Source organism: Apodemus sylvaticus, chromosome 16 (assembly GCF_947179515.1).
Source record: "Apodemus sylvaticus chromosome 16, mApoSyl1.1, whole genome shotgun sequence".
Taxonomy (NCBI): domain Eukaryota; kingdom Metazoa; phylum Chordata; class Mammalia; order Rodentia; family Muridae; genus Apodemus; species Apodemus sylvaticus.
In genome coordinates, this window is record NC_067487.1 from 34,206,640 (window position 1) to 34,223,514 (window position 16,875).

Consider the following 16,875-nt stretch of genomic DNA (forward strand, 5'->3'; position numbering starts at 1 on the left):
CTGTCTGTCTGTCTGTCTCTCTTTCTGTGTGTGTGTGTGTGTGTGTGCGCGCGCGCGCGCGTGCGCGTGTCTGTCTGTCTCTCTCCATCCATCCCTCTCTCCCCTCTTCCTCTCTCCCTGTCCCTTTCCCTCCCCCATTTCTGCCTCTCTCTGTCTGTCTCTGTGTCTGTCTCTGTCTCTCTCTCTATCTGTCTCTCTCTCTCTCTTACACACAAACACACACACACACACCTTAGAATGTAAGTAGCATCGACAGTTGCAGATCCTGAATGTCTATGCCTAATGATATTTTATGAAACAGGGGTGCTGGGATGATTTGGAATACCTTTTCTCACTGAATTTTTGTAGTATCAAGGTCATACTCTTTGGACTATTGCAGGTCCTAGGGGCTATAAAAACTTTGGTATATTCCAAGGCTGGCCCCAGATGATACTGTTTGGAAATGCATACTGAAGTGTGCTATTCCAGAGGGAAGTCAAGCTACAAAATCACACAAGAACATTTCTTTCATGAAAAGTGTGGCCGACCCAGGACAGGGCTCCTCGGTACCCCATCTAACAAACCATTTAGCATGTTTTCCTTTAATATTTCTTCATAATCAGAGTCTGACCTTCATACTCCTTCCCCTGTATCAGTCGTTTCAGGTTAAAGCTGAAAATTAGAAATACATGAGAAGATATTTTTAAAGACCTAAATAAAGACGTAAAATCTCAGGCTTCAAACAGTACTAATTATGGCACTGAGATAATTGAAATCTTGTTGAAGGGAAATTAACGTAAGTATATCCACTGTAGAGAAAAAAATTGTGGTTACTTTCAATCAATTTTTAATACTATTAATTTCCACCTCTCCACCATTTTCACAGATCTTATCCATTAAACATTTGTGTTCCAAGTTTTACTAATACAGTGCCCAGAATTTGCCAATATGCTACTTCGTCTGAATTGCCTACTCTTGAAGTTGTATATAAGTGACTTTTGGGATTGGGTTCTTTCACTTAGCATACTGTTTGGTTTACACTGATTATAGCATATAATCAGCCTTTCTCTTTAAGGCTGAAAGCACAGATGCTTTCAGATGGGGGGGGGGTTCCATTTTTATTTAGCATGATGCAATGGTTATTTCTGCCTCTGGGATATAATAAATATTCACATGATCATACATGCACAGGTATTTATTTAAAAAAGGATGACTTTTTTAATTACTTAAAATATGTATTTCTAGTACTACAATGGCTATATGGTATAGCATTTTGTCTTTGAATTATTCTACAATCTGAAAATGTTTTTTTCACATTAGTCATAAAAATTCATATTCCTAGAAATAGTGTACTTAGATTCAATTTTCCCTTGTTTGTTTCTGCATTTCTTGTCTTCTGATGAGAAAGCAAGGATTATCTTGGTTTCTAGATTAACATCAAAATGATAATGGCTTTATAGAATTAATTATGCAATATGTCTACCCAAAAAATTTCTTTAGAGATTATTTTTTGTTGTATATCCATTTATTTAGGAAGTCTTTACTTCCCATCATTAATATTTAATTTTCAATATTGAATCCTCAATTTTATGCCTATTTTCATAAGCATTGATATTGACTCTTACTTAAATACCTCACTAGACAAAATTGAAATCACTAATTTTATGCCTACTTTTATAAACATTGATATTGACTCTTACTTAAATATATCATTAAACAAAATATCTTTTTAAATGAAGAAAAAGATTGCATGTTTTCCACCATGCAGAATTTAAATATACACACGTAAATATCATATATAAAGTAGTGTATAAAATATAAAGCCAGAAATGAGACTGTGACCAAGCCTTGAAGTTCTATAGCCTGACTCCACTCCCTGACCATTCTTTATTTCCCATCTATAAATAAGGTATGAATTTGTCCTTTACATTTCCTCTTCTAATTCTTCACCATATAACACAATGGACTGTGTTATACGGGTAATGGATTTACACCTCTTAGTGTAAATCAAAAACATGACTTACTTCACTTCATTTGCATCTTAAAAGGTATTGTCACAGGAGCAAAAGCAAAACTTTAACAGATACATATATGAACTATCTAGAATAATACATATATCATGTGAGTTTGAAAAGAGTGGGTACTGTGTCACTGGTGCATCAAGAATTCCATTTGTTATTCTTAAGTCTGGTTATTTTATGCTGATGTCAAAATTAGAATTTCACTTATATAGATAACTTTCCATTACTAAAATTAGAATTCTGAAGCTTAAGGTTATTGTAGCAATGTCTATGTTTGCCTCATTTCTATTTTTAACTTCATAGTTTTTATTGCTCTCAAACCCTTAGTTGTTGAGCTTATGTTTAAACTTATGACATATTCCTAATTAATAAATTGTTTCACTTTTGCTGCCCTGTTCATAAGAATCAGACATTAGAAGCAACCTAGATATCCTAGGTATCCATCACCTAAGGAATAGATAATAAGAATGTGGTATATTTACCAGATGGAACATTATTCAGGTGCAAAGAAAAATGAAACTTCCAGGTAAATGGATGGATCTAGGAATAAATTATCCTATGTGAGGTCATTCAGAAGCAAAAGGACAAGCATGGTGTGTTGTTTTCTCTTGTATGTGAATGTTAGCTCTTACACTCTTGATACATGTGCTACAACCTGAATAGCCACAGTACATAGGACCATGTAAGGTAGAAGGGAGAAGGAAAGGTTTTCCCAAGGAAGGGGAACAGAATACACTCTTATAGAGAGATAAAACAGAAACTGAAATAGGAGTATTAAACAGGGAAACGGATTGTGAGAATGGCACAGGAGGGAATGCAGGAGGCACAACTATCACTAAAAGCCATTTGAAAAACCATATGGAAGCTACTACCTCTACTGCTGTAAAAGCTTCCTGAAATACACACATCTATTTAAAGTATCCAAATGGAATAACCAAATAGTAGAAGAAATAATGCCTATTATAGACATCTTAAACTACCAAGTAAAACATCCAGACCAGGAATGGGTCACATCTTGTTGAGTCATTAGCCAAGGATTCTCAAGGAATTCCCCAAACATCACAGGCTATTGCCAAGGCTTTCAATTGATTTCCCAAACCTGATAAGGCCCTATTGCTGAAAACACTTAATATGTCATTGAACAAGAACTTGAGGTTGTACCTAACCAGAAGCTTCACCCCTACTACAGTGTTCATGGCTCTGGAAGGTACTCTGTACCCTACCAGAAGAGAAAGGTCATCATCAGTATCACCCAGTTACAAACTCTGGGACCTACAACAACCACCTGCTGGCATGCTATACTAGTGCAATAGTGACCAAAGGTTATGTTAGCAACCAACAACTTGCCATTCCTGATTCCACTAGAAAGGCTAAGAATCTAGACAGATTATGAACAAGCCTAGGGCAAAAGCTACTATTATTCTTCTCCTAAATGAACTTAGCAATAAAATGAATCTTAATGACATACTGCTGTGCCTATAGATCAGTACCTAGCTTAGCTCTCATCAAAGAAGCTTCTTCCTGCAGTGTATAAGAATCAGTGCCAAAATCCACAACTGGACAGTGTGCAGTGAGAGCCTTGGAGCACTCGGTCCTAAATGGGATGTCTTCATTAACCCTCCTTCAAGGCTCAGGGATCTAAACCTAAGAAAAGCCAGAAGGATTACAAGAGCCAGGCGTGGTAGTTTACTTAAGGAAATGGTATCTTTCAAACACAACAGGACTGATATACATGTAAATTCACAGGGATGCATACAAGACCTGCACAGGTTCAAACCAGATGGAACATCAATCTCAGAGGGGACAGTGTCCACTCTAGCTGATACCCACTGATAAAGGGAAAATCAGCTTTCACCACTGGGAATATCAACCACATTCCAGGGCCAGACCTTCTGCCCAAAAGTACAACTTGTTAACCAACAGAATATGAACTCATTGGAATCTTTGTGGACTTTTTGCTTCATTTTGCTTTTCTTTGGGGGGGAAGGGGTACTTTTTATCTTATTGGTCTTATGACTATTTTGATTTTTATTTTTGTGGGTATTTTGCTTACTGGACTTTACTATCATTTTTGTTGTTTCCTATTTTTATTTGGAGACTTATTTTGAAAGAGAGGACATAAAGTTATGTAGATAAGAAGGATCTTAGAACTGTAGGAGAGTATAATGTGATCAAAATAAATTGCATGAAAAATTTTTAATAAAAATAAAATGTCTATATTATACTTAAAACACAGGTCTACAATGCCTTCCTTGGCCTTTTTGTAAAGGTGTTTTGATATTCAATATACTTTGATATAGATATCAATAGGTTTTGAGACACAGGACCATGGCAACAGTATCTGTTGCCAGTCTCATAAGCTCTTCTTTATTGTATTTTATTCTAACTAAATTACCTACTTAACAATCATTAAGTGCTCAAGTCATCAGTGCACTTAGTCTAAACACAGGGGAGAAGCAATACCTTTAAATGCATAGCCACAAAGTCAGGAATGCCATTAGAAAAGGAGAGAGAACCCACAGGTAGCACACTGTCAGAGGTCCTTAATCCAGGGGTAGAAATGTTCTAACTTTGTCCTTGCACAAAATGTTACATCTGAAATACTTACAACATCCTATTGTGTGCTCAGCATCCCTCTGGCAAATTGTAGACAGTGCCATCCACCTGAAACCCAAGAAGAGACCTAAGGTTTTACTTACTTGGTGTATCGGCTGAACAGGTTTGTCCAGTAAGCCTCCCACATAGACAGTGTTGGGAAACAGGGGACGAGCAAAATCCAAGGCAAAGTCACAGTTAACAAACCACAGCTCTGCTTTCAGTAGAAGGTCAGACAACACTGGCCGAGAGCCTTCTGCAAAATGTTTCTGTATAGTGCCATCATAATACGAAAATATTTTCCTTTGCTTTCTGGAGAAATCAAAGAACATCAGAAAGTTTTTCACTCGGCCCCAGAAGTCCATTTGGTCAGTTAGACTGGAACCATACACTGGAACATAGGACAAGGGGCTTGGTAACCCAAAGTCCATAAAGCTAAATAGTGTGGGAAGGAAGGACACAAACTGTTTTCCTAGTTTCTCCGCAATGAGGAAAACACAAGGATCTGTTGAATCCAAAAACAGTAAGTCAAAGTTCTCATGTATTAAAGAGTCCATGATATCCCTTCTGCTTAACAGCTCACTGCATAAAGTCGCATACTGCTCAAATAGTTTTGCGTAGCTGTAGAATTCTTCTCTGTGAAAAAGAATTAAAAAGCTTATGTGGCATTTTTCATTTCAAAGTTATTTTAAACAAAATATTCCACTACTGTGCTATAAATGTCTCCAGGACTGGCCATTCTTGCAGTTATTTCTACTCCTTAAAAATTTGATAATCTACTCATGATCTGTACCTCATCTTCCTCATCCATCAATGATGTTTACATTGTTTACAATGCTGCAATGTATTTCCAATATATATTGGAACCTGTCAGTAACCATAGCAAATCTCAGAGTCCTGTGTTTGGTTCAACATTTATGGGATGCTCTTGTTAAACCCTTGTGAATTCCGTTGCATTTAGAATTACCACAATGTTTTCTTGCAAAACTGGTAATTTCATAGTAGCTTCTAAAGAATCAACTATATGCTCTTTTCTACAATGGGTTGAACTGTCTCACACAAAGAACATTCTGATTATAATGTTGAGTGCAAAATATTAGCCAAACAATAGACTTCCAGAGCTCTGGTATAAGATAAATATTAAAAACAAACTCAAGTAAATCTTCACTTTGAAGTTTAATTTCACAATTATGCATCATGCTGTCTCAAATATTTAAGGAACACAATGCTCAAAGTGTCTTAAATTCTTGCCTAAGGCAATATAGCAGAAACCCTTTTCCTTCAGTACTTTTTCATCATGGTGTATAAAGAGAATATTCCAGTCCTATAACGCGGAAGACCACAAACAGAAATTGCCCATGTACTCTTGAAACCTTAGCTCCTCTCATGCAAGATTGAATGAGAGATTCCGTCTCTCAGAAAACCCATTACTTGTGCAGTAATTTAAACTATTATTTTATACGGGGAGAATACAATTTGAGAACTCAGAAGCATTGTTGTGTCTACTGTCCTTCAGAATCTACTTCTAGTCACAATGTGGATGCAATGTCTTTGTTATGGTTTCTTTACAGGTATTTTATCATTAAGGATTGAGCCTTGAGCCTCAGTGTGGCTGTATCAAGCAGTTGATTCCTTTAACACATAGAGCCTAGAGTGAGAGTCATTAAGAACTCAGCTCCTTGGGCTGGTGAGATGGCTCAGCGGGTAAGAGCACTGACTGCTCTCCAGAAGGACCTGCGTTCAAACCCCAGCAACCACACAGTGGTTCACAACCATCCATAATGAAATCTGACGTCCTCTTCTGGTGTGTCTAAAGACAACTACAGTGTACTTACATAAAATAATAAAATAAATCTTTGGGCCAGAGCAAGCAGGGACTGAGCAAGCAAGATTAATCAGAGCTAGCGGGGCCAACCAGAGTGAACTGTGTTGACCATAGCAAGCAGAGGTCCTAAATTCAATTCCCAGCAACCACATGAAGGCTCACAACTATCTGTACAGCTACAGTGTACTCATATACAAATAATAAATGGAAGTAACTAAACCTTTAAAGATCTTGTTTTGCCATGGGATCTTGTCCTTTCAGCTCTGCTGCCACAGTCCTGACACCATAATGTCCTACTGCAGTGAAATGGTGATGGGGACTTTATCTGAAATGTCCAGAACTGAGAAGAATGTCAACCTTTTAGGTTTACAATATAACACAGTAGACTTTGTGTAAGCATAGAAAAGTGAAGCCATTTTAATTAAGGGAAACATAAACATGTGTCTATAATGTGGAAGATGGAAGGGAATCTCTTAAATAAAAAAAAATCTTAGGCTCCCTTTCACTGTGTCATCAATGCCATTGAGTTCGGTAGGAGGTTTCAAACCAGGAAATATGAGTTGGTAGAGGGTTTCAATCAATTAGTGGGTGTTAGTGAAAGACAGCTCTTTCTCTACTATAGGTTATTAAAAGTATCATGCCTGGTTTTCTGTGAAGGAGACTGTATACAACGATAATTGATGATGTAGTGTAGACAAGGTCTAGAAAAAAACTTTCTACAGAATTATCTTAATTGTAAAGAAAACTAGTCAACAGACTGAATGACTGGGTATGAAATGCTCTTTCATTGTACTTACCTGATCATGTGTCTGTCTTCTGTTTTCCATGACAACATCCATTTGATACCCATTATTCTGACATTAATTATACAAATTGTCCATCCCTACAACTCTTCACTCACCAGTTTATACTCTTCTCTTAAACTAAATATGTTTCCTTTTTATTGATTCTTTGGGTGTTTCACATCATGTACCCCTACCTCACTCATCTTCCCCTCCCCTCTTATCTGCCCTCTGTCCTTGCAACCTCTTTCCCAAAAGAAAATTTTTAAAAAATTAAAAATAAAACATAAACATCTTATGATGGAAGCTACAGTGTGTCACAGTATGGCCTACAGTATACCATTTTGTCCACACATCTTTCCTTGCAAATGTTCATTGCAATGAATCATTGATCTGATTCAAGACCTCTAGCTTTTACTACACTGTCAATACTGGATGCTCACTGGGACTCCTTTCCAATACCCTGTTGTTGCCCTGTATCATGAAGATCCTGCAGCTTTGGTTCTGCAGGACTGGCCCTTTCACAGAACCCAGCAGTTCATAAATAAGTTAGATTTCAGGGTGGACTAATTCAAGGTCCTGGATCTAAGTAAGCTGAGCTGGTCTGCCCACTGTCTCTTCTGCACCCATACCTCTAGTGTGGTCTCTCCAGCACTGCCCTGGGTAGTTTACCCAATGTCACAGACAGAGCTCCTGCTCTCACACCCTTGGTACCAGCTCACCTGCACCAGAGCCAGCTCTATTGTGCTGCCAAGTTGAGGTGCAGTGTCCTCAAGCCACCCATGAAGAACAGGGACAGTTCTCCAGAGTGCCATAGCCAATGAGAGACAAGGTGATCTCTGCACAGCCCTTGGACATTAGCATAGTCCCAGGCAGCAGCTCATACCAGGGATGTCTGTGTGGTCTTTAGAGGTAATATGAACCACAGACATCAACACAGACCCCTGGGGATGCATGGCCAAGGTCCCAGGCATGGCCCTCAGTGGCAGCATAGGCCTTAGATGGCAGTGAAGGTTACTCACATTAGACTACTACTCTACACCCCCTTGTCTCCAGTCCCCCCTCACTTCAGAATGCTCAAATCATGTTCTTTCTCTCCCATCTTTCCACCAAATACTTGTGCATTGCAGTGCTCAGGGCCATGTGGCTGGCAAGCCTCAGGATGTCTTATGCTCATCAGTGACATATGGCATGGTGTCAGGCTAGCCTCTGGATGTCCTCTGCCTACCCACTCTTAAATTTATTTTAAGTAGTGGCCATCCCTTTATTTATGTAAAATGATAATAAAATCAAATTACCTGCCATTGAAAGCTTCTGTTATGTAGAGTTCAAAACGCTTTCCTAACTTCCTTAGTTGATCTTTAGGTGGGAACCAATAAATAACTCTATATGGTTTTTCCTTTTCTTTAGATGAAAGAAAACAATGATTGGTTAAATAATAAAGACGCTACAACATACAGATTAACAACAGCATCATAATAACAGAAGTTTTACTGTAATATTTATTTATGTACATTGGCATTTTTTGATGTCATGAGTTCATCATATGTAATGAGGGTGTCATAAAAAATGTTTAGAAGGTAAAGTGTTTCCTGCACAAACATATAACCTGATTTTGAGCAAGAACGCACATAATAAAGCCAATCATGTCAGATATGCTTGAAGTCCTATCAGCGGGGAGGCAGAAGCAGAGGAGTTTTTATAGGCCAATTAGTCTGGCAAAGTTGATAAGCCTCATGTTCAATAAAAGACTCAGGAAAAAATGGGTTAGAGAGTGGCTAAGAAAGACCCATGCCATCAACCTCTGGAATATATTCATATGCATACATTACTTCCTCTGCATACACACACAAATACACATACATACAAAAACACAAATACATCAATATATACAAACAAAAAAGAACTTTGCAAACACTATATTATAAGCTATGGAAACATTCACTCTACAAAGCCTTCCCCAGTATGCGCCACCTCTGGCTTCAATCCTCCAGACAGTCTCACTTTTAATTTCATGTAAAATTATACATATTTGCCTATATAGTACATATATGTATAATATATATATTATATATAACTTGTATTAAATCTATGATCCAAAAAGAGGAAGAAAAGAGATGTAATATTTGTCATTAATTCTTTCAGTACTATAAGTTTCAGTTACACCTATTTTCATGAAAATGGCATAATTTCATTCTTTAATGAATAAAATATAAATAAATAAATAAATAAATAAATAAATAAATAAATAAATAAATAAATGAAAATACTTCTTTTGTGCACACCTATTAACAGACAACTAGGACTTAACAGTCAACTATTTCTAACTTGACTGTTAAAAATAGTGGCCCAATAAATGCATAAGCAAACATCTGTGTGAAATATTGACTTAAAATCTTCTGTGTATTACCCCAATATTGAATAGTAAGGTCATATGGTAATTGTATTTTTTGAGGGCCCTACATGTTCATAGTGAGTGAACAAATTTACATTCCTACCAATACTACATGAGGGTTCCTTTTTCTCAATCCTCACCAGTGTTTTTTGTTTTGTTTTGTTTTTAATGATAGCTATTCTCCCTGAAATAACATGGAATTAATCTGAATGCAGTTTGATTTTTTTTTATTTGATATATTCTTTATTTACATTTCAAATGATTTCCCCTTTTCTGGCTCCCCACTCCCCAAAAGTCCCATAAGCCCTCTTCCCTCCCCCTGTTCCCCCATCTACCCCATCCCACTTCCCTGTTCTGGTATTCCCCTATACTGCTGCACTGAGCCTTTCCAGAACCAGGGGCCACTCCTCCGTTCTTCTTGGACATCATTAAATTGTGGGTTATGTCTTGAGTATTCAAAGTTTCTAGGCTAATATCCACTTATCAGTGAGTGCATACCATGATTGATCTTTCGAGACTGGGTTACTTCACTTAGTATGATGTTCTCCAGCTCCATCCATTTGTCTAAGAATTTCATGAATTCATTTTTTCTAATGGCTTAATAGTACTCTATTGCGTAAATATACCACATTTTTTGTATGCATTCTTCCATTGAGGGACACCTGGGTTCTTTCCAGCTTCTGGCTACTACAAATAGGACTGCTATGAACATAGTGGAGCATGTGTCCTTATTAGATGCCAGGGAATCCTCTGGGTATATGCCCAGGAGTGGTATAGCAGGATCCTCCGGAAGTGTCATGCCCAGATTTCTGAGGAACCTGCAGACTGATTTCCAAAGCGGTTACACCATCTTGCAATCCCACCAGCAGTGGAGGAGTGTTCCTCTTTCTCCACATCCTTGCCAACACCTGCTGTCTCCTGAGTTTTTGACCTTAGCCATTCTGACTGGTGTGAGGTGAAATCTTAGGGTTGTTTTGATTTGCATTTCCCCAATGATTAATGATGTTGAACATTTCTTGAGGTGCTTCTCCGCCATCTGAAGTTCTTCATGTGAAAATTCTTTGATCAACAGGCAGAAGTCATGAAAGAGGAAACACAAAAATCTCTCAAAGAATTAGAGCAAAACACAAACAAGTGAGTGGAGGAACTGAGCAAAAACATCCAGGATCTAAAAACAGAAGTAGAAACAACTACAAAATTACAAAGGGAGACAACTTTGGAGATAGAAAACCTTGGGAAGAAATCAGGGGCCATAGATGCAAATATCAACGACAGAATACAAGAGATAAAAGAACGAATATCAGATGCCAAAGATACCATAGAAACCATGGACTCAACAGTCAAAGAAAATGCAAAATGCAAAAAGCTTGAAACCCAAAACATCCAGGAAATCCAGGACACAATGAGAAAGCCAAACCTAAGGATTATAGGCATTGATGAAAGTGAAGATTTACAACTTAAAGGACCAGCAAATATCTTCAACAAAATTATGGAAGTAAACTTCCCTAATCTAAAGAGAGAGATGTACATGAATATACAAGAAGCCTACAGAACTCCAAACAGACTGGACCAGAACAGAAATACCTCCCGTCACATAATAATCAAAACCCCAAATGTACTAAACAAGGAAAGAATACTTAGGGCAATAAGAGAAAAAGGGCAAGTAGCATATAAAGGGAGACCTATCAGAATTACACCATACTTCTCAGCAGAAACACATGAAAACACAAAAAGATTATGAGAGTCAGAGGTTGTACCTGACTTCTTAGGAAATGGTGTCTTCCAGACACCATAGGACTGATAAACACATGAACTCACAGAGACTGTGGCAGCACATACACAACCTGCACAGATTGAAGCCAGACAGGAAGAAGTAATGAAAGGGAGAAATGGTCAGGGGAACCCATCCCTAACCAAGAAGTTATCTGAAATTGATACCCACTGCAAATGGGGAGGGGGGGGATATATTTTCTTCAGTGGAATATCACTGGGAATATCATCCCCACTCCAAAGTAGTTACTGGAAAAAAACTTCAAATTTTGTTTTGTTTTTATGGAATCTGTGTTTCATTTTGCCTTATTTTGGCATTTTTTTCTCATATTGGTACTAGTTTTTGTTTGTTTTAGTTATCAGGGTTTTTCATTTTGTTTTGAAGGAGAAATAACATGAAGTTGGTTGTTTAGGAAGGTGGGCAGGATCTGGGAGGAGTTGGAGGAAGGGAAAACATGATCAACATACATTAAGCTCAGGTGACAGCAGATGCTGGTAAAGATGTGGAGAAAGAGGAACACTCCTCTATGCTGGTGGGATTGCAAGCTGGTACAACCAGTCTGGAAATCAGTCTGGTGATTCCTCAGAAAATTGAAAATAGTCTACTAGAGGACCCAGCTATATCACTCCTGAGCATATACCCAAAAGATGCTCCAACATACAACAAGGATACATGCTCTACAATGCTCATAGTAGCCTTATTTATAATATCCAGAAGCAGAAACACCCCACATGTTCCTCAACAGAAAAATGGATACAGAAAATGTGGTATGTTTATACAATGGAGTACTACTCAGCTATTGAAAACAATGACTTCATAAAATTCGCCGGGAAATGGATGGATAGAACTAGAAAATATCATCCCAAGTGAGGTAACTCAGTCATAAAGGAACACACATAATATGTACTCACTGATAAGTGGATGTTAGCCAAAAAGTTCTGAATACCATTCTACAACTCACAGATTACATGAAGCTCAAGAAGAAGACCAAAATATGGATGCTTATGTCCTACTTAGAAAGAGAAACAAAATAATCATGGGAGGTATGGTGGGTGGGGAAAAACCTGAAAAGGAGAGAGGAAAGGAAGGGAAAGGGGGGCAGGAGCAGGTGTGGGAGTACACAGGAGAGAAGTACAGAGGATCAGGAAATTGAATGGAGGTGTGTAGCAGTGGGGAATGGGGACTAGGGGTAGCCACTAGAAAGTCCCACATGCCAAGGAAGCAAGAGGTTCCCAGGATCCAACAGGGATGACATTAGCTGAAATACCCAACAAAGTATTTCAAAGGGGAAGTAGACTCTGAAGAGACCATATCCTGTGGATAGGCATGGCCCCTGGATGAGGGATAGGGCCACCCACCCACCTCAAAAATATTAACCTAGAATTGCTCCTGTCTAAAGGAAATGCAGAGACAATAAGTGGTGCAGAGACCGAAGGAAAGGGAATCCAGAGACTGCCCCACCTAGGGGTCCACCTCATCTGCAGACACCAAACCCAGATACGATTGCTAATGCCAAGAAGTACTTGCTAACAGGAGCCCGTTATGGCTGTCCCCCGAGACACTGCCAGAGCCTGACCAATACAGATGTGGATGCTCACAGTCAACCATCAGACTGAACATGGGGACCCCAATGGAGGTTTTAGGAAGAGCACTGAAGGATCTGAAGGAGTTTGTAACCCCATGGGAAGAACAACAACATCAACTAACTGGATACCCCCCCCCCCCAGAGCTCCCAGGGACTGAAGCACCAACCAAAGAGTACACATGGAGGGACCAATGGCTCCAGGTGCATATGTAGCAGAGGATGGCCTTCTCTGTCATCAATGGGAGGATAGGCCCTTGGTCCTATGAAGGTTTGATGCCCTAGTATAAGAGAATGATAAGGCTGAGGGACAGGAGTGGGTGGGTGAGTCGGGGAGCACCCTCGTGGAGGCAGGGGAAAAGGATGGGATGGGGGTTTGTGGAAGGGAAACCGGAAAGAGGGACAACATTTGAAATGTAAATAAATGAAATAAGCAATAAAAAGCTTAATAAAAATGAATAGTTCTATGGGATTTTTTTTTACTTGAAGTAGAAAATGGTAATTAATACCTTGTATAAATGCAGTTTTAGGTACAAGACTTGTTACCTGGTGACCATGATCTTGAAAAATTTGTGAAATGGAGTCTATCATAAAATAATGGCTTCCACCTAGAAGCAAAATAAAGTTTAATGTAATGAAAACAGGAACAAGATCTCTAATAATACTGCAGTAGTTTCCTAGAAGAAATGGAAATACTAACAAATCGACCTGTAAAACGCATGAAGCTGTACGGAGTTACTCCCCTAGGCTCACTTCAGGTAACACAGATGAGGATCCTAGAATTTCCATACGAGATGCCCTCTTATAACTAGTAGTTCCCAAGCTTGTGTGATAAACTTCTTGGTTCATAGTGATTTAGAATTTCTCGTTCCACCATACACATTGCACTTCAGATGAGATTGCGTATCTTTTGGGTGGTTTAGCAGTAGACCATCTGTATTTCAGCTGAGCTCTTGTGAAGACATTGCATCAAAAATTACTCGAAATGTGGGAAATACGGGATGCTATGGGTGTGTGTTTGGTAGTTTTTATCAACCCAACAAAACTAGAGTTGCCCAGGGTAATAGAACCTCAACTGAAGAACTATGTCTAATAGATTTTCCTGTGGGCTTATCTGTTGTGCACTTTCCCTATTAATGATTGATGTGAGAGGGCCTACCCCACTGTGTGTGGTGCAGGCTGGTCCTGGCTTGTAAAGGAAAGCAGCGTGAGCCAGCAATGGGAAGCAAGCCAGTAATCTGCATTCTTCTATGTTCTCTGTTTCAGTGTCTGCTCTGGGATCCTGTAGAGTTTCTGCCTTGGCCTCCCTTGGTGATGAATTCTGACATGTAAGATAAAATAAACCTCCCCCCCCAAGTTGGTTTTGGTAAGTGTTTTACAATTCTTTGGCAACAGCAGAGCTTGTTTCTGTCATCAAATACTTATCTCAGAGCTCACTTCCTAGAAATATATGTTAGTTTTAGAAATAAAAATGAAAACACTAAAGGATAAGTTCAACACATAAACTTGTGGTCAGAAAGCCATGGGTGCACAACCAGAACAAATACACTAAAACAGATACTTCTCTTTTTGGACCTGGATTTTGCAGCCTGGTGCATTAAGTCTTTATGGAGAGCTGTAAGAGCAACTGTGAGAAATCCCAGTGGATACTGATGCACAGAAGACTGTGACAACTTCATCTTTGCAGTCTTGGAATCCTAAAGACAGAGAAGGCTGAGTTTTCGGAAGTACCAGTGTTATAACCTTCAGGTCTTCTCTTAGGGCTATGTTCTCTTTGTGATATCACCCTTGAGTCTATGAGTATAAGAGGCAGTGAGCATTATCAAAGAGGAGAAGTAAATTCAAATTTCAAAAAGCTAAGATGCCAGATTTTCTTTGAAAGTGCCATGCTGATTAAATTAAAATGCATGCAGGCACCTAGAGAATTTGTATATGTTTTCTGCGGTGACTTTTTTAATGTCCGAATATATGTGACTTGATTTAACATGGGACATAAAAGTTATACTTCCCATGTCATCACTGAGGCTACCTCTCCTTGCTCATACTTGTTTGGTGAAAGAATGAGTACCAAGTGAGCAAGATGCCCATGAGGCAGATTCTAGTCAGAGGAATCCATGGCTAAGGCATGGAGTAAATGTGAAAGTTTCTGAAAGTTCAAACTAGACCATCCTGTTCCCTGAAGTAGAGGCAGAAAGCAGTGAGATATCATGATGTCACTTCTTTGATTGACTCAAAGAACCATGGCAGAAAGAAATGGAAAATGAGACAAAAATTGTAGCAGTTGGTTTGGAAAATCTCCACTATAAAGATACTCCATATTATAATGTTGGATTTTTTTTATGTGGCATTCGAAGTGAAATGATCCTGAAAAGGACAACACAAGTACTGGACTCTTTTCTCCATTCAAAGAACCAAGTGTAAAACTGAGTCAAGATTACATATTCTGCTTCTATTCAGCACAGAGATCCTCACTCTATATGTTGAAAGTGAGGCAAACTGGCAAAAGAATTGAGGCTCACTTAGCTCCTCATACTGATGCAGTCTAAACATTTTGTGCTCTGTTCATTTATGTAAACAAAACAGAAATAACTTTCCTTCCATAAAATTAAATGCCAGCCCCCTGTTATTTAAAACTTTTGAGGAAGTCAGGAAAGCACAAAATATTCAAGAATTCCTAGGGGATGCAAAATGAACTTGCCAGTTTTGCTGTGTGCCTCCACAATAAGTTTCAGGTAAGACTTTGAATGGCTTGTCCTTACCATTGAAGTTATTCTGGGGTTCTCAAGCTTAGGACTATACCAAACTTTTCCATGTTCGTTCTTTGTACCAGGAAATACTTTCACAGCACTTATAAAGAAAGCCATTATTTTGCATGAACCTGCTGCCCTGCTGAAATAGTTATGAATCAGTCAATAGAGACATAAGGCAGCTTATTTACTGTTGCCTGTTAAAGGTCTATTTTCAATATCTTCTCATAAGAGCCAAGTAGGACCCAAGGCTAAAGTGTTTATAATTAAAACAAGATGAAGTGTTCACTTATTCTTAGATTACTAAGTTTGTAAGTCACAGCAGAGTACTATGTTGCTGAAAGCAGTGCCAATTGCCAGTGGTTTATAACAAGCCACACATTAAATCACTAATTCTTTTGGAGAAACCACTGTTCCTAAACTCCTGATTCTTCACTAGTACCCTTAAATAGCTGGTGGGTGCCTATAATGGCATAAAAGATACAGAAACTTTCATACTGTCTATCTGCTTTGCTCTCCTATCCCTTGGGTCAGATTCTACAGAGCTCTGAGATACAGATTGACTATCTTAAAATGTTTTCTCAAATGGTAACAGTTTAAGACAATTTAAAATGAGTTGGAAGTGATATACCTTTACCCCAGTCTGTCCTGTGCATTATAAGTGGCTTAAATATATGAAATCACACAGGCTTATCATGTCTTAGTGAAATACTGTCAGCATGCCCTCACAGCTTCCACCCCACCTCCTAGAGACCTTGTTTCCCTCTGAAAGCTCCTAAGGTAAGGTTTCAGTTCCCTAGTGGAAAACTTTGTTATATTCCCACAGAGAGCACTTACCCATTGTAGATATAGTCAGAATTTTTGCAGCCTCTGGGAGAAGGAACCCATAAAGACAGAAGTTCACTAGAAGCAGAACCTGATGCCCAGTCATGCTCATGTGTACAGAAATTCAGAATCCACCTGTACACTGAACACCCTGGGCTGTGGTAACTGACCCAGTACTTCTGCCACAAAGTGCTGGCTGTAGCCTTGTGAAGAGGTAAAAATATGGAGCCTGTCTGTCTTATATTGCCTTTGCCTCTTCCATTCTTCCCCTCCTCCTCTGTCCTAAACCAACCCCCATCCTCAAATAGGTGATTATGGATCAGTTGGAGAGCTGATCTTTAAACTGACCTCTC

General features: G+C 38.8%; 1 protein-coding gene across 1 annotated transcript in view; it reads right to left on the minus strand.

Annotated features, from left to right (window-relative positions):
* The window catches only part of LOC127666878 (UDP-glucuronosyltransferase 3A2-like), a 28,717-nt gene extending 12,089 nt beyond the window's left edge, over positions 1–16,628 (minus strand). Inside the window, exons 1-4 of the mRNA XM_052159870.1 lie at positions 16,535–16,628; positions 13,460–13,558; positions 8,501–8,606; positions 4,700–5,231 (exon numbers count right to left, since the gene is read on the minus strand). Of these exons, the coding sequence (XP_052015830.1) occupies positions 4,700–5,231; positions 8,501–8,606; positions 13,460–13,558; positions 16,535–16,628 (831 nt within the window). The remainder of the gene's footprint in view (positions 1–4,699; positions 5,232–8,500; positions 8,607–13,459; positions 13,559–16,534) is intronic.
* Between the last annotated feature and the right edge of the window lie 247 nt (positions 16,629–16,875).